Raw genomic sequence first — 25,379 nt, forward strand, 5'->3', positions numbered from 1 at the left:
AATAAAAAATAGTATTTATAAAACTATATATGCTATATAATTTAAATAGAGTGTGTATTTATATCATTTATAAAATATATATTTATGAGTACACATATTCCTAGAGGATTATAAATAACGTAATATTTATATCATATAAATACATTATAGGATTCTTCATGGATTTCGAAGACTGTGCTCATCTTCTATTAATTCTTGGACTCCAGGGGTACCTGGGTGGTTCAGTCGGTTAAGTGTCTACCTTTGGTTCAGGTCATGATCCTGGGGTCCTGGGATCAAGCCCTGTGTCAGGCTCATTGCTCAGCAGGTGTCCTGCTTCTACCTCTCCATCTGCTGCTCCCCCTGCTTGTTCTCTTTCTGTCAAATAAGTAAGTAAAATCTTTAAAAAATAATAATTCTTGAGCTCCAGTTTGAAAAACATTGCCTCACAGAATCACAAATATAATTTTTCTTCTGTTTGGTCCTCTCCCCTGTGTTATTTATGTGTATCTTATTACATGCTATAATAAAGTGAATTATAAATGTGTTGAAAAAATTAGAAGCTCAAAACTTTTCTATATCATAAGATTTCAAATACATAGAATGAATCAGAGCAAGCCATTTTTCTGTGAATCTGGAAGGATAATCAGTGATTCTATCCAACATTTGGCTGAGTAATATGGAATAACTCATTGAAAGACAGTCTGTTAAAATGAAATACTCCACTACACATATCAGAAACCATCTGGTTTGCCAAATCTCTCCTCTCCTTTCAAACAAAAAGGTTTAATGTTTTCTGAGTTCTTCTACCTTCTCTCTGACTGCATTCAGGTCATTGATTTTTTAATTTAGGATATTCAGGAGGGTTTCTGATTTGGCATTGATGAGCTCATTTATATTTATTACAACAATTACTTAAAATGAAATGGGCATACTTAAGATTAATGCATTTCATTTTATGAAAATTTTATTCCCAAAAATGTATAAAAGAAATAAATTTAGATAACAAATTAATTGTATTTATGCATGTTCATGTATTTGAAGGCAGTACTTAGAGAATCTCTGTAATGCATTGAGAAATAAAATGGCTTGACAGAAGGACGAATGGAAGGGTAGATGTGTGACCAAAAATGAGATGAGTCAAATACAGTGGATCCTTGAACAACATGGTTTTAAACTTCATGGAGGTTAAACCTCACTTACATGCATTTTTTTTCATAGATACATAAAGTTATAGTATCAATAAATACAGTACAATTACTGTAAATATATTTTCTCTTCCATATTTTTCCTTAATAACATTTTCTTTTATCTAGCTCATTTTATTGTAAGAATACAGAGAAGCCTGGGTGACTCAGTCGATTTCAGTTTAGGTCACAATCTCGGGGTCCTGAGTTTGAGCCCTGCTTGAGCTCCCCACTCAACATGGGGTCAGCTTGGGATTCTCTTCCTTTCCGTCCACTCCTTCCCCTCCCCTTGCTCATGCTCATTCTCTTTCTCTAAAATAAAGAGAGAAATAAAATATTTTTTTTTTTAAGATTTTATTTTATTTATTCAACAGAGATCACAAGTAGGCAGAGAGGCAGGCAGAGGGAGAAGCAGGCTCCCAGCTGAGCAGAGAGCCCGATGCGGGGCTCGATCCCCGGACCCTGGGATTACGACCTGAGCTGAAGGCAGAGGCTTTAACCCACTGAGCCACCCAGGTGCCCCTAGAAATAAAATCTTTTTAAAAAGAATACAGGATATAATACAAATAACATACAAAATCTGTGTTGACTTTATTGTTTATACTATTGGTCAGGCTTCCGGTCAACAGTTATTTGTGGTTAAGTTTTGTTGGAGTTAAAAGTTATACACAGATTTTCAACTGCACAGGGGTCGACAACCTTAATCCCTGCATGGTTCAATGCCAACTGTAAATTAAAAGGTAAATGGTGGAATATCTGGGATGTATGTGTATATATAAATGTTTATTATGCTTTTTTCTACTTTTTGTATGTCTTTAAAATATTCATAATCAAAGAGTTAGTAAAAAAAAAGAAAAAGAAAGAAAGAAAAATAAAAAGAAGAAAGGAAAACAATGAAAAAAGAACTATAAGATTTTTCTTTCAACTTTTCTGATAAAAAATTATACTGCAAGTATTTTTATTATGGAACCATCCCTTTAACGGTGTTCTCTGTCTCTCTGTCTCTTTCTCTCTCCCCCTAAAAGCTCCATTCTGACTTGGATAAAGGAGAGGGCACTGTTAAATACACCCTCTCGGGAGATGGCGCTGGCACAGTTTTTACCATTGATGAAACTACAGGGGACATCCATGCAATAAGGAGCTTGGACAGAGAAGAAAAACCTTTCTACACACTCCGTGCTCAGGCTGTGGACATAGAAACCAGGAAGCCCCTGGAGCCTGAATCAGAATTCATCATCAAAGTACAGGATATTAATGATAACGAACCAAAGTTTTTGGATGGACCCTACGTTGCTAGTGTCCCAGAAATGTCTCCTGTGGGTGAGTAGGCAAATCAAAATTTTGTCAGATGCACTGAAGCCTTTTCAACATATTATTTTTTGCAGGTCGATGTAAACATCTTATTTGTAAACCAGAAGATTATTATTCCACTATAAGATACAATCAGTTTCATTTATATTTTCATTGTTGTCCTTTCTGCTCCATACTAAATATACAAATAGATACATAAGTATCTAAGATATATAACATTTGTCACTACTTTTCAATCTTTGCATTTACCTGAACCCACAGAATTCCTTTGTAATTAAGTATGAAGCTCAATTTTTACTAAAATCCATTGTCTTTACAATTCCAGGTGCCTACATGGTGCTAAAGGTACCTACCATACCCACAAGTACCACATAGTAATTCTTGGCTCAAAGTAAATCACCCAAAACACGTATCACTTATGAGTCTGGAAGTGGTCCAGAATGGAGTGTGTTGTATCCTTTGTAGCTACAGATACACATTCCAGAAGGATGATATGGTTTTCTTTTTTATTACAAGTAACCCTTAGTAGTTAGGTCATCAAAACAGGAAGCAACTATTATTGTGAACACATTATTAGAATAAATTTACAATTAGCTATAGTATCACTGCCACTCTTAATAATTTAAATTTGATATGAATTCACACTTCATTATCAACCTAAATTTTAAAGTTCTATGATGTATTGTGGGGTCAATGAATTAAGGATGACCACTTTAATGACAATTTTAAATAATTTTTATTCCAAAGTCACCACTGCCAACCCCCATTCTATTTCAAAGTAACTTCTGGTATCTAGCACATTTGTAAGATAAAGCTACCCATCACTCTGAGGTTACAACTTGAAACTCCTATCATGAGCCGTTGATAATTTTCCTGTCTGGCATTCCTCAGAGGGCTTCTGTTGGTCCTTCAACCAACCCAGGAATGTGTAAACTAAACCGAGGGCAGAAGCAGGTTAGTGGCTTTAAGAATGGTCATATGGATTCACCACAAATTCACTTGAGATTGTTATCTATGACCTTAGTAGGTATTCAAAGATCACATTCTCTCCGCAACCTGAGAAATCAGCTCATAGTCATTTACACAGATTTTAAACATTAGTGTACAGACACAGAGCTGAAAATCTATTACTCAGTTCTTGCTACATTTTTGAGCTGCTTTTTTTTTTTTTTTCCTTACATGGTGCTGATTGCTAGAGATTTAGAAGTACAATTGGGTAGAAGCGTATCTTAGTAAAAAGTAGCCCTGAAAATGGGAAGAGCAGTTTTTTAATTGCGCCTTTTAATTTACTGGGAGAGAAAAATGAAGGTACTGTTTCGAGAAAAAGTAAGGCTTTTAAGAAGACAATGCTCTTTTGTACCTAGATGGTTTAACCCAGGGCTTACTTCATGTAAATTGGAATATTTACATGAATTTATGACCCTCAGTGACTATTACAGAAATAACATCCTTAAAGCAAACACATCCATCCCTCTACATTATTAGAAAATTCTGTCTTATTAGATAAATAATTATGTCTTTCGTTGCGCCAGTTTGGATAAAGGGAAGGACTGCAGACTCTGAACCCTTATATAAAGGAGTTCACAGCTAGCTCGTGAAGAGGGAAATAAATCTGGAAAATCAGGCTAGGAAAATGAGAAAACAGAGTGATCCCAGCTTTTGCAATATTGAGGTGAGACATAACTTGCCATACTGTGCCGAGATATCAGAAAGATCTAGGGAAGAATGAGTTCTTTAAATGTTTTGCACATAGGATATTACTGGAATTTCTCAGCAGTTACTCAGGAGACTCTAGTAAATACTTAAGCTGATTTTCAGCATCCCCTCCCTGCCTTTTTTTTTTTTTTTAATAATAATAGAGGAGTATTTCTTTTGAATGTGATACCACATTGCATGATGTGGGTTCACCTAGGTATTACTGGACTACATTTACATAGTATTCTTTTTTCAAATGTATACTAAAAAGTATAAACATCACTTATGAATTAAACATTAGGAATTAAATACCTACACTGTACTACTTTTGCCATTCCCCGTAAACCCTGCTTCTACACAGAACCCAAAGTACAGGAGACCCAGTTAGGCTTGTGGCCTTTGTTTTTTTTTGCTTTTCCATGACCAATCTAAAGCTAATGAAAAACTACTGTGCACCCATCCGGGCATCATATTCCTGCTCCTAGAGGTCCTGAGCTCCATTCCCTAGTGCACCTTTTTTACCATATGGGAATGGTCCCTGCTTAAGTCACTTAGTCCAAGGATTACTCCTACTCCCATTCTCTCTACTTTCTTTTCCTGCATCCCTTCTAAGCACTTCCTGCCTCGGTGTCATTTTCTTTGGAATATCAAAATTACTTTGGGTCAAGACCAGATGGAGTTCTCCATGGTGTGTTAGACAGTAAAGCTATAGCACAGCAAATCTCACTGTCAGTTTTATGGATCTGTGTTTGAGGGATCTCTAGGAAATAACTTCCCTTCCCAATAATTGACAGTGTCGCTATTGACAATGTTGGAGAAGAAGCCACCAATTTACAAATACATGGAGTAAAATAGTTTACTTTGTAATACAAAAAAAAAAAAAAAAAGAAAGAAGAAGAAAGAAAGAAAAGAAATATTGGGACGTCAAAACTCTTATGCAAATATCAAGTTAGCAATAATGGATCATGTGTCTGAAAAATGTGATAAACAATTAAACATGGAATGGACATGAACTAAAGCAAAACTCAACAAAGGATATTAACTTGGGGAGTGGTGTTGAGCAAGATGGGTAGAGTTCAGAGGAAAATCAACATTTAAGACTTACTAGACTATGGAATATATTTTGTTCCAGAAAGTTGAAGAAAATTCTAGTAATCTATGAGTTGTTTAAGAGAAAGGTCACTTTGTTACTATCTTGTGCCGCATGTAATATGCCGTGGAAGTAATATTCACAGATAAAGTGCTTTTACTCTGACCCGAGGAAATTACTTAATGATCCAGATATTTCCCCAACTCGGACTTTCTCCTTGGAGACAAATTTGGACGTTATGAATGTGGTCTTAATTCTTTAAGATCACTACAGTAACAATGACTTATAGTAACGTGCCTTCTTTAATACCCGTGGTTAAGGCATGGGCATGGCTTCTGTTTCAGTAACTCTCCAGGGAGCTGATAGGTGTAACATCTTTAAACCCTTATTCATACTCGTATTATCTTCTTCTGGCTGAACTAAGTCAGTTTGAGGCAGATGGTTGGGTTACTCATAAACAGGTCTCTATGACACATTTTATAAATGCTGTGAATCATAATTTCTGTAGTAAGACCTACCATTTCCTGAGCAATAGTTAGGGACCAGGTGATCCAACTCAAGATTTGTATTATTATTATTTTTATTTTTATTATTTATTATTATTATTTTTATTATTATTTTATTTTTTAATTATTTAACCACTACAATAATTTTATCCAGTGTTGTTTACTATCTGATCTTCATTTTTTTAATTTGTTTTTTAAGATTTTATTTATTTGCCAGAGAGAGAGAGAGAGTACACATAAGCAGGCAGAGAGGCAGGCAGAGGCAGCGAGAGAAGCAGGCTCCCTGCGGAGCAAGGAGCCCGATGTGGGACTCGATCCCAGGACCCTGGGATCGTGACCTGAGCCGAAGGCAGCGGCTTAACCAACTGAGCCACCCAGGCGTCCCTCTGATCTTCATTTTTATATGAAAACTGAACTCTAATTTCAGAATGTAGGTATGACTTCCAGCCTCTTTAGAACAAAGTTAATTACAACCAGTTATACTGTTTAGTGGCTTCTAATACGCCTTTGGGCCTTAAATTTAGCTTTCAATGTCAGATGAGCTGGTTAAGATCTTAAAATGCATATTTTATTTTATTTTATTTTATTTTATTTTATTATAAACCTGAGGGTGGGGGACCCTGTTTAAGACAAAATCTGAGGACTAGGTATCTCTTATTCACTGACATAGGAAAAAAAATAGTGTAAGTATAAATAAAAGAAGATACACCCGCAGAGAATTACACTGCTGGCTTATTAAAAAAATTAACACGTACCCCCCCTTTTTTTCATGAACTCTGTTTTTCTACATGAAGTTTGAGGAACCGTGCTAAGATATAAATTTTGGGGAGTTTTTTTGAAGGTTTTTAAACAGAGAATATTTTCTATGTGGCCATACTTAAATAGTTCAGCTCTACAAAGGAAATTGTGAAAACGATGCCTATACCTAACATTAATTTATTACACCATTATTACATTTTAGAAACTTCCTTGCTTTCATGGAAGTGCCATAGGGAGGCAGATGAAAAAACTGCAAAGCAGATACATTATCTTACCATATGAGCCACTCATGGCCACAGAGAACAGCTTAAGTGGTACTGTAGGAACAGTCTCATTGGTCTCTGTCTGTGCCCAATAAGCAGAAATTTTGCCAGGAAGCTGGAGACAGAATGTTAGCTCTTTTCTGCAAATAAAGGCATTCTCTACATATAACTGAAATGTGATTATTAAAATCAGGAAATTAACATTAATGCATTACTGGGATCTAACCTTTAGGCCCCATTCATGTTTCATCAGTTATTTCAATAATATCTTATATAGCACAGTTTTCCAGGTCAAAATCACATGGTGCATTCAAATGCCATATCTCTTCAGTTTTCTTCAATCTGGAGCAATTTCTTCCTTTTTCTTGATTTTGTGGCAGGTTTGAGGATTCTTGGCCAGTGACTATTTAGAATGTCCCTCATGCTGGGTTTGCCTAATGTTCTTAACTCCAGGATAGGTTTTTTGTTTTGTTTTTTTTTAGGTACATTACAGATCTGATGCTGTAATCTTGTTGTATTTTATCAGGTAGAACAGGGTTTTGATTTGCCCCATTACTAATAGTGTTAATTTTTATTACTGGACCAACGTTGTGCATTGGTTATCTGTTGCTGCATGATATATTAGCCAAAGCCTAGCAGTGTATCACAACAAACATTTATTATCCTATAGGATCATGGATGCCCAGGAGTGGCTTAGGTGGGTACCTTTGGCTCAAGGTCTCCCAAGAGGTTATATCCATAGCTGGGGCGATGGTCTGATCTAGAGGCTTCGTTGGGAGGAGGTAGGAGTTTGCTTCCCAGCTTACTCCTGTGGTGATTTGTAGACTCCGGTCTCTTGCTACATAGACCTTTCATCGGCCTGGTAGCTGCCTGGTAGCTGCCTGGGCCCAGGAATAGCTATCTAAGAGAGAGCTGGAGAGAAGAACATCTCTGACCAAAGCCATAGTCTGTATTTATAACCAATATTTAAAATGGCATCCTCTCCTTTAAGCCATATTCCGATTGTTAGAAATCCACCCCCCATTCAGGAAATGGGATTACCCAAGACAATCAATACAAGGTAGCTAAGATCATAGAAGCCTTCTACCAGAGTTTACCCTCTGGACCCCAACAGTTCATGTCGCTCTGTCAATGTTGTTTTGTCACGCAATATATATTCAGCCCCTTTCTAGGACCCCCAGTTTTTTTCCCTCATTACATGAGTCCAAAACCCAGAAACTGATCATATAAATCAAGTGCAAGAGCAAATGAGATTCCTTAGATTTATCTCCTCTTGATCTGCAGACTCGTGATGCTAAAAAACCAGTTACTTACCCCCACCCCGACACCTACCACACAGTGGGGAGAGATGGGGACGAGCAAACTTCTGAAGACATTTCTGTTAAAAAAAAAAAAAAAAAAAAAAAAAAGAGGGAAAATGCCCTAAATAAAGGAGTTACTGGTCCACCCCATTCCTGGAATCTAGCTGGTAAATATTAAAAGCCCTTTGATTAGGTTCAAGTCCTGAGAATCTTTGTCCCTGGGTTTCAGTTACACTGCCTGGGCTCTTGGTTCTACCTTCTGAGTTATCCTTCATTTTTTATGCAATGCAGCACGTACTCGCCTCTAAGCAGCTCTCTTGGTCGTCTTCCTCCCAATAGAATTCAAAGGGTTCAAAGGCCCATTTTCACTGTACAATCTCTGACTCTCTTTCTTCAATTCACACTTTTGATGTTTCTACATATAGAACTCTTTATTTTGTCAGTAGTATGGGTATCCCATGAATCTTTTGGGGGTTCACTGAATTAGACAAAAAAATCCCTTCAAGATAAATCCTCTCTACTTTGGGCCCTACAGAGGTGCCTGAGTGACAAAGCCTTTCCATGAATTAAAACCCTTATTGTTTGCTAGAAAGGATCTTTGAGTCATACTTACCCATTTATCTCTTAAGAGAGAAATTTCTGACTAGACAGTAAGCCAATGAACCACCCTTGATCTTTCTAAGATCTTAACAAAAAATTTTACTGTCACCACCATGGATTTATCTTTTGACCGTGCTTTCCCAAGTGCCCTGGATTTGATTTTGGCCTAGAAACCATTTCTTAATTTTAGCATCATTTGCCGTCTGGGAAGACTAGTAATCTTTAAAACCGACGAGACCTGGATCCTTTTTGTTCAAAATCCCTGGGTCCTTTTCTACTGTTCAAATACATGCCGGCAACAGTTTTACTAAATGTCCTGTTACTGCCTAACAGTGATCTTCTAATTTCCAATAAGATGTTCTCATTTTCCTGCAAGTCCTCTCATGCAGCACCGTCCAAGTCCAACATGCAATAAAGAGTGTGTTCAATGCATTTTATGCTGACATTCTCCTCAAAGCCCACACTGGCCTGACTGCAAAACCATTACCGCCTTTTAGGCATTTGTTAGAGCAGAACCCCGCTACCCGGTCCAAAATCACTATTATCTACTAAATACAACAGATTACTACAGGATTTAGAGGCTTAAGACTGCAAGTATGTATTATCTCTTGATTTATCTGGGTCGTGAATTTGGGCTCAGCTTAGCCGGGTGTCTTTGCATTCAAGTCTCTTGTGGATTTAGAGTCAAGCTGGCAATAAAAAATGTGGTTTCATCTGAAGATTCCCCCATGTGTGTGGGGGGTGTAATTCCAAGCCCAGTCATGTGGTTGTGGTCTTGGAATTGACATCCTGTCACTTCTACTATATTTTATTTGTTAGGATCAACTTGACAAACCCATTTTGTTCTCCAGGGAAAGGAATTAGCCAAAGGTGTGAATGTATGTTGGAGGCAGGCATAACTGAGGTCCATCTTAGAGGTTGTCCACCTTAGACGATGATTTCACTAAGTTGCAGTTCCTCTTTATTTTTTGTAATTATTACATATTTTGTCAGAAGGTATTTTTTCTTGTCAAAAGGTATTTTGAAACTAGAGACATAACCTGGTCCTCATCACACTTCCAAATGACCCGTCTCTTAGTTTGTGTCAGTGTAGTCTCAGGGTTTCTTACTGTATCCAGTTGGTTCTAATGTGTTAGCACCATTATTGATTTTAATATTGAAATTATTTCAGTTTTAGTCTGAAATGTAAAATATAAGTAAAGACACTTTAAGCTGATTTTTGTGTCACTTCAACATTACCTCTTAATTATTTAAATATTCCCTTACTTTCTGGCCCCAAAATGTATTTGGGACTTGTCTTGCATTTTTCCTTCCCCAGCTCTGGGAGAAACTATTTCTCCAAGAAGCTCTCTCCCTACCCTCATAGAGAATAATATTTAGAAGCCAAAATCTAGTTGCTATGTGTGTCCTTTGCTATTGGAAAATCATTGCTCCTAGGTCCTCTCAGTGGGCACAGCTAAAGAATATATTTGTGTGTGTGTGTGTGTGTGTGTGTGTGTGTTACAAAATATTTATTTCTGTGTCATTCTTTTTTAAAAAGATTTTTATTTATTTATCTGAGAGAGAGAAAGAGAGCATGCATGGGAGAGGAGCCAAAGGAGAAGCAGACTCTTCGACGAATGAGAAGCCTGATGTGGGGCTTGATCCCACGGCCCCAGGATCATGGCCTGAGTCAAAGGCAGACGCCTAACCGACTGAGTCACACGGGTGCCCCTATTTCTGTATCATTCTAAATAGACCAAAAACCTTGATTTCACACCGATACCTCCTACTCTAATTATTCTAGTTTTTTTTTAACCCTTTTATAATTTACAATTCTTTTCCAAGAGTAAGAAATCTCCTTAATGTATTTTGTTATTTGCTCAAACCCCCTGTATGCACCAATCTTTCACTGCCACTCAGCCTCCAGACAACTTACAGGGGCCGGAATGACTCCACTCACAACTTTGAAAATCTGCACTGTTTCCATTATCTTCTCTATCCCACTATAGAGGTTTTGTGCACCTCACCGGGACTCTGAATCCCCACACTAGGCTGTATTTCCCATATACAACGTGCCTTCCTCATGCCACCCGAACTCAGTGTGGATCCCTTTCTCACTCTGCTTGGGTTTCAATATCTTGTTCTATTCTGTTCCAGTTCTACCCCTCCTCCCCTATAACCTTGATAGCACAAAAACCTACCTTTACCCCCCTTAGCTAGGCTTTGGGACTGAATGATTCTAGAAGATAAGCAAAGAGCAAGGGCTCTCTTGGATTCGTAAAGGAACTTAACTTGTTTTTAGAAGTGATTATCTCTGGCTTGCATTTTTCATATGCATTAACTGTTTAAATCAGCAGTCCTTCATTTGACTTGAACTTCCCTCATAATTTGTTGAAGTGAGTCCAAATTCTCGTATGAGAAGCCAAAGATGACCTAGGAAGTTATTAATAAGGCCATTTTTTGCCAAAATATTTGTTTTTGAAATTTCTTTTCCACTTTGGGAAGTAGCTTATGTATTCTCTCACTCTCTCTCTCTCTCTCTCTCACACACACACACACACACACACACACACACATATATATATATATATATAATTTCTACAGAGAGACAGAGGACAGAACTCTTTTGTAACATGTTCAACTGCATTCTGTAGGTATTAAACTTGAGTCCAAATCCGCGCTCTACTGCTTCTTGGTTCTGAGTATTTGCCGAGGTTATTTGTCCTCATAGTGCTTTGGTTTCATTACCTGCAAATGAGGAATAAAAATACCTAATTCCCAGAGTTACTGCAAGCAGTAAAAGAGAAAATTTATGTGTAACATGTACCCCAGTGCCTGGATAAATGTGATCAATAAATGGGGACGGATCCTGTTAATAATTTGATGATCATTCTCAGGAAACTGGTAGGGGAATGCCTCCCTCGTAGAGGTCCTAGCTAATGATCCTTCTCCTTTTTTTCCCATGTAGTCCCTCCCTCTGACAAGGGAGCTCAATATTTACTATTGTTTTTCCTCCAGGCTACACCTAGTCTCTTGGAAAAAAAAAAACCTCATAGCCTTTGTATTCCAATTTACATTTTCTTCAGTGCAGAGGACTCTTCCGTCTTAATTTGTGGTGACAAGCTGTTGATCTGTAAGAAACACCAATTATCAGATTGCACTTTCGCTTTCCAATCTGCTGAGTCGCTTTAACACCTGGGATGAGACTGAGCGAGGCCCCGTGATCCGCAACCCCCCCAAGCCCCGTGTCAGCAGCAAAGGGTCCACAGCGCACTGCGTGCCAGAGCTGTTTTCGGGACCATAGGCTGTTATAACTGTGTGTTCAGGGAGCATTTTATTCCTCCGCTTGATTCCTATGTTTTTATTAGCGGTACAATCGCAAAGGTAATGCTATTGACAGTTTTTGTGTGGCCTTGAGAGGAGTGTATGAATTGTTTTAGTAGGAGCGCGGTGACTCCCTAAACATAAACCAGGCTGCACTGATACTTGCTTTAGCAGCCACTGATCAGCAATAAATGTTAAAAATTAACAAGAAGTTCCTTTTTTTCCTAACCACCAAATGACTCTAAGCATTAAATATATGTTAGCAGGAGCTGCTGCTTGGCCACTGAGTGGTTCAAAACATTAAACATATTTTTAAAGTATTACTCTTTCCCCAGCCTCCAAGTGGTTGTAAACATTAAATATGTTTTATAAAAATTGCTTTGCTAGCTACTGGCAGGATAGCTATGAACATCATTTTTCTTTAAAGTTGCCTTCCAGCTGCAAGACTGTTTTTGTTTTTTTTTTTTTTCTGATTTGCTCCATTCTATTTATTTTATTTATTTATTTTTTTGTACACAAAAGCAAGCAAGAGGGAAGCGTGGCCCAATTGTCTCTTGCTTTATGATAAGTGATCATGGGAGCACAGTTGCGCCTATATAAAACCGCGCTAGCCCTAGGAGTTCCTGGAGGTTCAATTGTTTGTGCCGGGGATTCCACATCGAAGTCAGCTACATCTTCCAAAGCCGTTTTTCTTTCTGCTTTCCATTGTGCGATGTGTGGAGGTATGAAGATGGGTAGGATCTAAGCTCAGTATTTAGGGAAATAACTTCAAGCAACCAGACGCTGGTGGATTATGCCCACTGATCAAGGTGAAAATATCCCATGGAGGAAATAGTCTCCAAGGCAGGCAACATGGCGGGATGAGTAAGTGAATGAGATCTTTAACCCAACCATGAGGAAAGACTTGAAATCTCTGTCTGGAAATAACTCAGTGTGAGAACCGCATGAAATTCAGACAGTGCAGGACATGTCCCTGTGTGAATGTGTATCACGCAGATTTGTTTATTTGAACCACATTCCCAGTGAAAATGAAGTGTGGCACCAGAGTCCATTGAAAACATGAATCCACTCTGTCACTCCAAGCCTAGCAACTCATCATCAAGCCAAATGATTACCCAGTACAGCTTTTATTTCTATGAGGGCCAAGTGTTTTCCAAATCGTATAAAATTGTATTCTGCCAAATGTGTTATTCTAGGTATATGCACGACAGATTTGAATATCAATGGAATACCGTGTATGTACCACTTTTAGGGACTGGGGTTAGAACCGTGAGAAAAGCAGACACAACTCCTGCCCTCAGGAAGTTTCGTTCCAGAGATCTAGTGCAGGGACCACGAAGTCTGTCCTGTGGGCCACGGCTGGCATATCAGCTGTTCCAGTGGAAAACAGCCACACTTCATTCACATGTCTATTGTCTGTGCCATTTCACACTACGGGGGCGGTGCTGGCAAAAAACCGTACGACCTGCGGACTGAAATATTTACTCTCTGGTCCCTTACAGGAAGTTTGTTGAGCCGGGAAATAGTGGATTGAGTATCAGAGGAAGATAAGATAAGGTCCGTATTTTAAATAAACGTATGAGAAAGAGAAGTGTTCACTTTAGAAATATCTCCTCAAGAAGAAACAAAAATAAAAAAGAAAGAAGGAAAGAAGGAAGGAAAGAGGGAGGGAGGAAAGATGGATGGACAGATGGACGGGACCAGAGGTAAAATGAGGAGTGGAAGCAAGTTCCACACTAACATAGGCTCGCATTTAGTCTGAGCTGAAGGGAATGGTTTGACTTGATTTTAAGTGCTTAAGCACTGTCTTAAAGTATAAAGGCCCATGATATTGTATTTTTCATTTCCCTGCCAAAGTAATTCTTCTTTCAATTATGTAACTATATATATATATATATATATATATATATATATATATATATATCTTCTTTCACTTATATAACATTAATTAAAAGAAAAATTTAAGGTTGAAACTAGGAAGGTAGAAAGAGAATAACCTCTAGATTGGGTGGAAAAAGTCCTTATTTGATGTCTCAGGATTCATTAAGTTCTTTGCCTCACTGAGATATAAGTGGTAAAAGAAAAACTGAAAATTACTGGAAGCAAATTTAAACCCAACAACCAGTCTTAATGATTGCTACCCGGTAAGTATTATAGGACACTTTCTCAGAAAGTTAAGTTCATGTGATATCAAGATTGGCACTATTTTCAGTTCTGACCAAGAAACTGAAACTTAAGGAAAAAAAATCAGAAGCTACAATTTTATAAATAATTAACAAAAACGAATATCAAAATATGGTACAATTTGTTTAATTGGCAACAGTACTAGAAGAAAAAGAAACATGTCAATTGAACTGTCATCTATGTTAATTTTGCCTCTGAGAAAAACATTGTAATGGGATAATTTCATGAAATGCTTTGATGGCAAGAAAGTGCCAAAATATGATTAGCTACTGCACAATTCAAATTAGACAAGAAAGCAATTGGTGGCAGCCTGAATACGGAGAGGTTTTGTTTCATGCCTTTTTCTTCTCTTTTTCCATGTGTTTAATCAAGGATATTTTGTTTGACAGTGAAATGATTTAGACTAAAAACATTGTTATCACAAGAATTTAGTAGAAACTTCACTAGAAAAGGAGAAAACACACTTCCATTTTCCCAAATCTCTTAAAAAGTATAATTACCATCTGAAAGAATTTGTCATCTTCAAAGAAGTAATTTTTTTGTAACTGATATTAAGTACCTATTTAGCTAAAGGCCATAATTAGAAGCAACTCACACTTATGATTATGTGTATATTTCTATTATCAAATATATTCACTTGCTATTTAAACTGGATTTTTGTTATTTTTGTTTCTACTCCGAATGGATATTCTAGATTTTAAATGGTCATGTTTATTTTACTACCGATATTTCTTATCCCTAGTTCTTTAAAAAAGATAATCTGCTATAAAACTCAATTAATATGGAGTTCTAAAAATCAGAAATACAAATGGGATTTTGAAGAATTCATTTTCTAGTAGACCTTAGCTTTGCACAAAAGGTTGGTTAAATACAATGTATAGAAATTCTCTTTTATAATTTTTCAAAATATGATTTGTGTGTCACTTGAACCATAACAGATCCTTTTTTTTTTTTAAGATTTTATTTATTTGACAGAGAGAAATCAGAGCTAGGCAGAGAGGCAGACAGAGAGAGGGGGAAGCAGGCTCCTGCTGAGCAGAGAGCCCGATGCAGGGCTCGATCCCAGGACCCTGAGATCATGACCCGAGCTGAAGGCAGAGGCTTAAACACCTGAGCCACCCAGGCGCCCTGAACCATAACAGATCCTTATTCCATATCACCAAGAACACTGTCTTCCTATGTTAGTTACTAACAACAGAAGCAGTTTTAGAGTTTTCAAATGTGGGAGCACTATTAGAGTTTAAAATGTTGAGTATTTTCTTACAATAATAAGATGATTTCATTTCTTGAATACCAGGAGAAGGAAGACTTTTAATGATTATTCTTTGGGTGTGTATATTTACTTCTCCCGAAAGTGGCTTGTGGAAAGTACCTTATAAAAAACAATTACAATGGAAAAAAGTAAGGTTAAAAGAGTGTTTGTTGAACACTGGTGACAAATAATTGTCCTAATTCTGGAAAGGTAGAATATTATAGGGAAAACAAAATAGCCTTTGGAATACCAAAAATCTGGATTCAAACTTTGATGAAGTATGGGGGAATATTTAGAAAAGTGTCTCCTTTTTGTAGAACTTAGGTGGGGGGTACTGTTTGCCACTAAAAGTATTTTTATAAGAATTGAAAGAGATACAATTTGTAAAAATCAACAACAAACTCAAAAAACTAAACCCTAGAAGGGTTTCAATAAATGCAAATCATTTCCTCCTCCCTTCTCTCAGCAGATTTTTCTATGGGATTTTGGATTTGGGGAGGGTAAGAGTCTCATTACTTTTCTTTCTTTATCCTCGTAATTGTTCCTAGTGAATCAGGTTAAAAAGACATTTCTAGAAACATCTCCTTTCATGAATACTTATATACTTTTTATTAAATACCATTCATCCAAAATATTTGAATAGAGTCTCAGAACATAGGTCATAATGTATGATAGGTATAAAATGTCAGTAAATACTATGCAAAACTATGTCTACTGGATGTTGAAAGTCATGTCTTATAGTTCAAATTCACAAAAATGGACTGCACAAACACATTTATTTCTTCTCTGCTCTAAAAGCACCACTGAAATAACTGAAGGTAATGTTTATAAAATATAACCATGAGAAACAGAAATGTTCCAACAGACCAAAAAGTAAGGAATTTCCAAAGTGTAAAGATTCTATCAGAGGGATTTCTTGTTTGGGCCTCAGTAGAATTATTGGCACTAGGCTTGAATTTTCATCATAAGCAATGATAGAACTGGACAACATATACGTGGCAACAGTTTTTATGTATGTGACAAAAAGTACAAACCTGTCAACCTGCAGGGGAGGGAAAGGCGTGACACAAGATCCACAGTTAGCTGGATTCTCATTAGGGGCACGTATGCTACCATGACACTAAGGGCAGTCTAAGAATAATGAGTCAAGAGATAGAGGTTGTAGCTTGCAGGTGCTAAGTGACTGCGATTTGAGACCTGCTGACGAGGCTGGAATTTGTGCAGGAAAGTAAGGTGCAAAAGCCAGGGTAAGGTTTTAGCATGGATTTTCACCAAGGGTTGCTTTATGCATGAACAGAATCCATGTCTGTAGGGCTGCAGGGCTGAGATCTCAATGGTAACACAAGGCAGGGAGATGTTGAAGTTACTGACTAGCCACAGGGGAGAGAACATTGAACATCTCAGACACTTACGTGAGGCACCAGAAAGGCTATGCATTGGAGTCAGGCCCTTTGTTTCAATAAAAGCTATGCCCTATGTCTAAGAACAAGAAAGAAAGAGACTTTTCCTAACAAAGACTTCCAGTAGGCCTGACAAATTCAAAAGTATCTGCCAGTAATTTAACTGCCCTCAAAAGGATTATGTTAAGATACTTTATAAAAAGATAATATCCAGATTTTCTACAGTGTCTTATTTAAAATTTCCACCATGAAGTAAAAACAAGTAGAATTTATTCAAAGAAGCAAGAAAATTTGATCAGTATTCAAAGAAAAAAGTCAGTAATCATAGACGTCATGATGACTCAGGTGCTGAAATTAATAGATATCTATTATAAATATATTTTGAGACTAAAAGAAAATACTGTCAGGATGATAGAAAAACACTAAGAATAAATTATCAAAAATGGACATTCCAGAAGTAGCAAGTGCAAAATATACAATAACTCACAGACAAGGCTTAATATGAGATTGAAGCTGTTAGAAAAACTACAAATGACATTGAAATCAGAGTCTGTGAAATTATCCAATCTCAAATCAAAGGGGAAAATGACTGAGATAAATAAGAGACTAACGTGAGATGACATCAAGCCATCAAACATCTATAATATTGGAGTCAAAGAAAGATAAGAGGCAGCATGGGGTAGAAGCAATATATTTGAATAAAGAACTGCCAATTCTTCCAATTTTTGATTAAAAATTACAATGTAAAGATCCAAGAATTTCAACCAAACAGCAAGGTGCACAGAAAGGCTAAAACAAACTAGAGAATAATTTAAAATATCCTTTTAACTGATGATAAGGCTGCAAAAGAAAGAAAAAGACAGGAGTAACAACCATGGTAAGTAAGTAAGTAAATAAACAAAAAACAAATAAATGCTTCAAACAGTAAACAGATAACATGGTAGACTTAAACACAACCACATCAATGATAAATAAATGTAAATGTAGTAAAGACTTGCATCAGTGTGTTGAAATTACTGTAAAAAATTACCACAAACTCAGTAGATTAAACAACAGAAAATTATTTTTTCCTGTTTTTAGAGACTAGAAGCCTAAAATCACGGTTTCTTTGGTGGGCTGTGAGGCAGAATCTGTTGTAGACGTCTCTCCTTGGCTTATAGGCAGCTGTCTTCATGTTCACATGTGTCTGCATCCAAATTTTTCCTTTTTAGAAGGACACCAAATCATATGAAATTGGGATCCTAATGATTTTGTTTTAACTCAGTTACCTCTGTGGAAAATCTTTTCTTCAAATAAGGTCATATCCTAAATTATTGAGGGTTAGACCCCCAACATGTACTTTTGGAAGTAAACAATTCAACCCATAACACACTGAAGTTAAGAGACAGTAATTTGTGGACAACATAAAAGAGAAGATCAAACTAAGTGCTTTCTCTTATGAAAGCACTTCAATATATAGATAGAAATAGGTTAAAAGTAAAAGAAAGTAAAGGAGGATGTACCATGAAGACATTAAGCATAAGAAAGCTGATGTAGGTTTGTAACACCACACAGAATATTCAAAACAAGATGAATTCAAGTTCAAAACGAGATGAATTATGAGAAATAAAATGAGATATGAGAAGGATAAATTCTTCATAAATGTATATACACCTAATAACAGACCTTCAAAATCTATGGAGTAAAAGCTGACAGAACTAAACGGAGAAATAGAAGAATGTTTATTTATAATCAAATATTTAACACTCAAATTTCAATAATTAATACATAAAAAATTGAAGATTTCAACACTACCAAACAATGCAATCTAATTTTCGTTCATAGAACATTACACACAAACTTGCCTGAAAACATCTTAATCATATTTATATGGGACATTTGTGAAAAAGGACTATGTATTCTAGGCTCTAAAATTGTATAAATTGAATAAGATTAAAATCTAAAAGGAAGTGATGGTCTCCACATTTTTTCAGATACTGTTTAAAAGAATGTGTACATGTGTGAACACTCAATAAATTGAACACTTAAGGTCTATTCATTTTACCGTACATAAATTCTAACAAATAATAGGTGGTAGGTAGATGATAGATAGATGATAGATAGAAAAGTAAATAAAAATAAGAAAGTCAATCAATCAACCAACAGATCAGTAATTAATGTATAAAAATACTGTGTAAAAAAGTTGAGCACTATAAAGGTGAGTAACCCATATCCTTTACTGGTAAAAATAAAAATGTTACTTTTTGTTTGAACCAAAAAATAACCCCCAAATCAGAAGGAGAGATGATGGAATTTGGTTCATACTGTAGGTGCTGGTCAGGGAGTTTATTACAGGTGATCCTCTTTCCTATTCATAGAAAAAGTTTGTCTTAAGCCTTTGCTTTTAAAAAGAAAGCACTAAGTTTAGCTCTATAAATTATGAGTTCCAAATAGGTATTTTTAAGTGTTAGATGTCAGTAAAAAGAAAAGATCCCGAACATTGTGGCCATCATGAAGGATGGAGATGCCCTCACTTTCAGAAGACTTGTAAGAATGAGCACTGAAGGAAAACTCACTAACAAACACAGTTTTTTCTCTGCAGTTATTTAAGTGTCTTCTACTTTTTTTGTGCAGTAAAATATTTATCATCTAATGTTCAATATTCAGTCTTTGTGGATTTATTTTGTTTTATATTGTTTCTGTTGGCTCTAGCTTATTCTGCCTTATTGTATTGTATTCTATGAGAATATTGTAAGATTGGATTGGAGAATATAAAGTATTTGAAGTTGCTTCTACCTAGTCACCACATGCATGGGGTTACCTTACACACTGTTCAAGTCTCGAGATTAGCTGGGTCACGCAAACTCAGGTCGTGAGGTCCAAGATAGCACTGGTTTCCATCTGGTTCATCGTCCTCTGCCAGTGTAGGCTTTGCTGATATTAGTCTTCTGGAGAACTCTTTTTAGACTTCATACCAAACGTTAGACTTGGGCTTTTGTGTCTTTCTCATTCACTCTGAGGCTTTCGAATATATTTGTAGAGAGCAAAAATTTGCTGCTCAAAACACAATACCTGGATCTCTCTGGATTCCTCTCTTCGTTTCAAATTTGGCCTCATAACTTATTAAAAATTATATAAACTCTCAATGTTTTCAAAAAGGGTTTAAAAATGTACCATAACAAGCATTTTGGGTTGTTTCTATGGGAGGTATAGTCCAAGTAACATTTCTGCATTGCTGGAGATTGAAATCTTTGCTTATCATACATGCAGTACATTTTATATATTCAGCCATTTGTCTTTTTCTAATTACTTTTATTTTAGAACGCATTTTTGGAACCTTGTTGTATGTGAAAAAAGATTGACATTTGATTGAAACAACACTAGCTTCACTAATTGACACCTGAACAAGCACAGGCAAGTGATTTGACATTGGCAAGCACCTGTTGCTTCGTTTTGTCATTGTAGAATGGACATGCATAACTCTTCTCTCTATGGATTAAAGAAATTAATGTGTAAAAATCTCATATAATAGCTGAAAATAATAGGACCAGAATATTTAACTCCCTTAGCCATCCTATCTGCCACAAAACTTCTTGGATGGGAATATCCCAAGGGAAGACATTGTATAACCCACTCCCCACGCCCATACTCAATAACATGAATTACACTGTTGTGTTCTGGGGTAAGTACTTCTTCCAAACAAATCAGACCATATCACTCATATAAATTTCTCCTGTATTTTATAAATTCCTGATATTCTTCTGCTTGCCAAAGAATAGAGGATAAATTATTGGCTCATAATCATAACCAAATAGGACCTAGAAAATAAAAGCCACTAGGATAAGCCAAGCATCAATTCAATTAATAACTGATCTCTCCCTCTTTCAGAAATACATCAGTTGGGGCACCTGGGTGGCTCAGTGGGTTAAAGCCTCTGCCTTTGGCTCGGGTCATGATCCCAGGGTTCTGGGATAGAGCCCCGCATCGGGCTATCTGCTCAGCAGGGAGCCTGCTTCCTCCTCTCTCTGCCTGTCTCTCTACCTACTTGTGATCTCTGTCTGTCAAATAAATAAATAAAAATCTTTAAAAAAAAATACATCAGTTGTTAGTCCAGTGGTAAAATCTCTCATTTTATAATACTAAAGCAGATGCTCTGATACTTATAAGCAACATACAGAGTTTTAAACTGCAGTATCACTTCTGAGTTTCAGCTTGTGGACCTCATTTTTTTTAAGATCATTTAATTTACTAATAAAGTTACACTAACTTGGTAACTGCCAAACCATGTATTTTTCTCCCCAGTGTGGTAAGGCAGAATGAGCTATCAATGAGTTGTCCTCATTTTTGAATAATGATTCAACATTAATTTAGATAGACAAAATACACATACACACACACACACACACACACACACACACCCCTCGGAGGGGAGGGGAGGTAGATGGGGAAACAAAGTGCACATGCTTAGACACACAGAAGAAATATGTAACATCTAATTTTAACTTTAAGAACAGGAGCGAGAGGAGTGTCAATAATCTAAACCAATATTCTAAGTGTTTTTGATTCACTAACCTGTGTAGTTAAGGAGGTATTTTGTGCCAGTCAATATGCTAGAATCATAATTACAGCAATGAAAACAGTTATTATCATTGAGTTACAAAAAAGATCTGTGTGCTCAACAGCATTATCTGTATATTCTGGTTAAACAATATGCTGTTGAAAGGAAAACAGAGGTAGAGGTTATTTTACATTTTAGATTTTTTTTAATCTTTGTTATCCTATGTGATGAGTGATCTACCATTCATTATCTACCAAAGTTATCAATTCATTTGTGATTGCTTTCTAATTGCTTATTATTTTTTCCATAGCTCTAGCCTGAGAAATATCATATTGCGAGTTTTACAAAGTCTCTTAAAGTTTCCATAATGCCTGATTTTTAGTCTTAAATTTAATAATGTGAGATTATTCATACATATATCAAACCATGTGTGTTCATACATATTCCAAACCATGAGTTAATAGAAATTTTAAAATATTATATAAAATTTAAATAATTTTATTATATATAATTATTATTAATTTAGATTATATATGACTGTATAACTATATATAAATAAATACACACACACACGTGTGTGTGTGCGTGTGTGTATATATATATTAAATGCTATACATATAACATTTAAAAATATAGACACTGTCCAGGCCCTACCTTATTATATATATGTAAACATATATATAATAACAAAAATATAATGCTTTTTCAAAGCATCATGATACTGTAATAGAAGAGCTATGAACTAAAGCAGACTTTCCATCACTTGCCTATGAAGTGCATCTCCACAAACTTTTTTCCACTTTATGTCACACAACCAAAACTGTGAATTGGAAGACCTAGCCAATCCTCTCTATGATTCCTCCATTATCTTTTCCTACCAGTTCATCTTGGACAGGGATAAACAAGTCCACTCCCAAAGGTTTTCAAACTTTAACTGACGAAGACTAGGGTTGGTTTTGAGCATCTTTCCCTTCTAAAGCTTATCATCTGTTTTTGTGGATAAGCAATTGGTCTAATCCATCTATATGAGGGAAAAGTTCTTCCTTTTCTTCTGCAATGGAGCTGAAGTACCTTTATTTAAGTGATTAATGTAATGCAAGTAAGTGCTTTCTTTCATTCTGAAGGATATCTGCTTCAAAGGAATTTTTCTTTTACAGCAGAGTAATAACTGGAATGTTTTTGTTTACTTTTATTTTACTTATAAATACATATTTATTTCAGTTTCATCAAGTAAAGCAGAATTAGAAAGGGAAATTATGAAGTCATTTCAGAAAGAAGATAGTAGACTATGTTTATAAAACATTAACACTCTTTAAAAAATTTTGTGGCTATGTCAAAACCTAAAGACTTCTTTTATCATATAACAATGTTATTTTTGTGACTGACAATGCATTCTAAAATATTTAGGAACAAAATTTTACCTTTTAATTTTAAAAAATGTTGTGATTTGATGTTAATATAGCCTTACTTGTGTGTTTTAAATTAATATTTGCCTGTTATATCTTTATCTTTTTATTTTCATTTTATTTGAAGTTTAGTTTCATGTAGATAGCACACTGCTAGCTTTGTGTTTTTGTTTTTGTTTGTTTGCATCCATTCTGTCAACCTCTGTCTTTTTGTTAGTTTATGTCGACCATTTACATTTAACTTAACTATTGATATGTTGTGTCTTAAGTCTGCCATTTATTATTTGTTTTCTGTTTAGGTTTACTAAATTTCTCATTCCCCTGTTTCTCTTTTTTTGCCTTCCCATGGGGTATATAAACACTTTGGGATACCATCTTTATTTCAGTGTTTTTAAGTATATGATTTTATTTAGTTTTCTTAGCTGCTTTAGTTAAAACAATATACATGTGTAAATTATCACAGTCTATCACTATTGATGTTACAACATTTTGAGTGCAATGTAGGGAACTTATTACCATGTAGGTCCATTTATCCTTTCAACTTTATTTTTTTTAATTCTTTAATTCATTTATGAGAGAGAGAGAGAAAGAGAGAGCAGGTGGGAGAAGGAGCAGAGGGAGAGGGACAAGCAGACTCCAAGCTGAGCCCAGAGTCTGAAATGGGGCTTCATCCAAAAATCCTGAGATAATGACCAGAGCAGAAACCAAGAATTGGTTGCTTAACTGACTGAGCCACCCAGGCACCCCATACCCTTTCTACTTCTAAAATAAAATTATCTTAAACATATTCTCAAAATTCAATGAGGACCTCATCAGATAGTGTAATCATTTTCACTACAACTATTAAATACGATTTAATCAGTTCATAAGAAGTATATCATATTTATCCCTATTTTTATTTTATTATAGTCATTTTATCTCATCTAAATGAGATGGATTTTTTCGAAGTTTCAAACCTCCTTCTTTTATCATTTCCTTTTCTGTTTAGAGAACATCCATTAAACATTCTTTAAGGGTATTACAGATTCTTTTAGTTTTTCTTCAACTCACAATTTCTTAAGAATGCTTCCCTTTAACCTCTGAAGGATATAAACATTGGATACAGAATTCATAGTTCTAATTCATTCTTTGCTGTACTTCAAAAACCTTGTCTACTTCTTCTGGCCTTTGTGGTTTCAGATGAGAAATCTGTTGTCATTTAAATTATTGTTCTCCTATAAGAAATTTGCCATTTTTCTTTTTCCGCTTTCAAGATTTTGATTTGTTCTTCACTTTCAGAAGTTTGTAATTATTATCAGTCTTGGCATAGATTCTTTGGGTTTATCTTATTTGGGTTTACTCAGTTTCTTGAGTATTTATTTTTATATCTCCCTTCAAATTTAGAAAGTTTCCAGTCATTATTTTTGAATGCTTCTTCAGTCCTTTCTCTGTCTCTCCTCCTGGAACTCTGATGATTGTGAATATAGGCTCTTATTTTACTGTTCTTCAGGTACCTGAGATTCTTTTTTTTTTTTTTTCCTCCAGTCAATTATCTGTTTGTAGTTCAGGCCAAATATATCATATCTGTATGTCTTCAAGTTCATTGATTCTGTCCTCTATTTCTACTTTACTATTGTGCCCACCCACCGAATATATTATTTCTATTAGTACAATTTTTTTCTCATAACTTCCCTAAATCATTGTTGGAATTTTTTACTTTTATTGTCTTAAGAGAGTACAAAATTGCTAATTTAAATATTCTTTATTACGTCTGCTTTCAAATGCTTGCCAAATAATTCCAGTCTCTGATTTATCTTGATGTTGATAATCTGTTGGTTGTCTTTACTCATTTAAATCATGAATTCTTAGTTCTTTGTGTAATAAGTGATTTTTTTATGATGTACTAGATATCCTTGATATTATGTTATGAACTCTAGATTCTATTTAATCTTTTTTTTTTCTTTTTTTTAAAGTAAACTCTACCCCCAATGAGGGGCTTGAACTAAGGATCCCAGCTACAAGAGTTGCATGTTCTAGTGACTCAGCCATCCAGGCATCCCTCTATTTAGTCCTTTTTTAAAAGCATTTAAAAAAAAAAAAAAAGTGTGCGTGTTCAGCTTCCTTGGACCCTACTAATGTCACTCTACCAAAAGTGGGTGCTGACTCATGCTGCTCCATTGCAGACTGATGGGGTAGAAGTTCGGCTGCCCCCTCTACCACTAGCAACTTCCTGGTGAAAGTGGGGCAGTGACTCACACATCTCTGCTTCCTTCAACTGGGTATATATATACTCAATTCCTTAATTCAGTCCGCTGACATAAGGGAGGGGGAAGTGGGAACTGAATCACACCACTTGTTGCTTCCAAGGAGTAGGGAGGGTGCTAGGCTTGGCCGGAACTGGGTCTGATCACTGGGAAGAGTCTTGAACATTCTTGCTTTTCATGGTACTTAATTTCATGGCTCAAATAATGCATGCCGGCTTATTGCCATGGAATACATGAGAGAGACTATTGCATACTTGTTCTTGATGTGGACTTCAGGTCAGGGCTTCAATTCCAGTTTTACATTTAAATATAAATATATTTATGCATATAAAAACTCTTCAGATATAAAATTAGATGTGT

At 35.8% G+C, this 25,379-nt stretch overlaps 1 protein-coding gene across 1 annotated transcript in view; it reads left to right on the forward strand.

Annotated features, from left to right (window-relative positions):
• CDH12 (cadherin 12) overlaps positions 1-25,379 on the forward strand; it is a gene marked incomplete at both ends in the record, with an annotated part of 268,874 nt that overhangs the window by 75,099 nt on the left and 168,396 nt on the right. Inside the window, 1 exon segment of the mRNA XM_080804545.1 lies at positions 2,192-2,486. Coding sequence (XP_080660671.1) covers positions 2,192-2,486 — 295 coding nt within the window.

This window comes from Martes martes, assembly GCF_963455335.1.
Source record: "Martes martes genome assembly, chromosome: 5".
Classification (NCBI taxonomy): Eukaryota; Metazoa; Chordata; class Mammalia; order Carnivora; family Mustelidae; genus Martes; species Martes martes.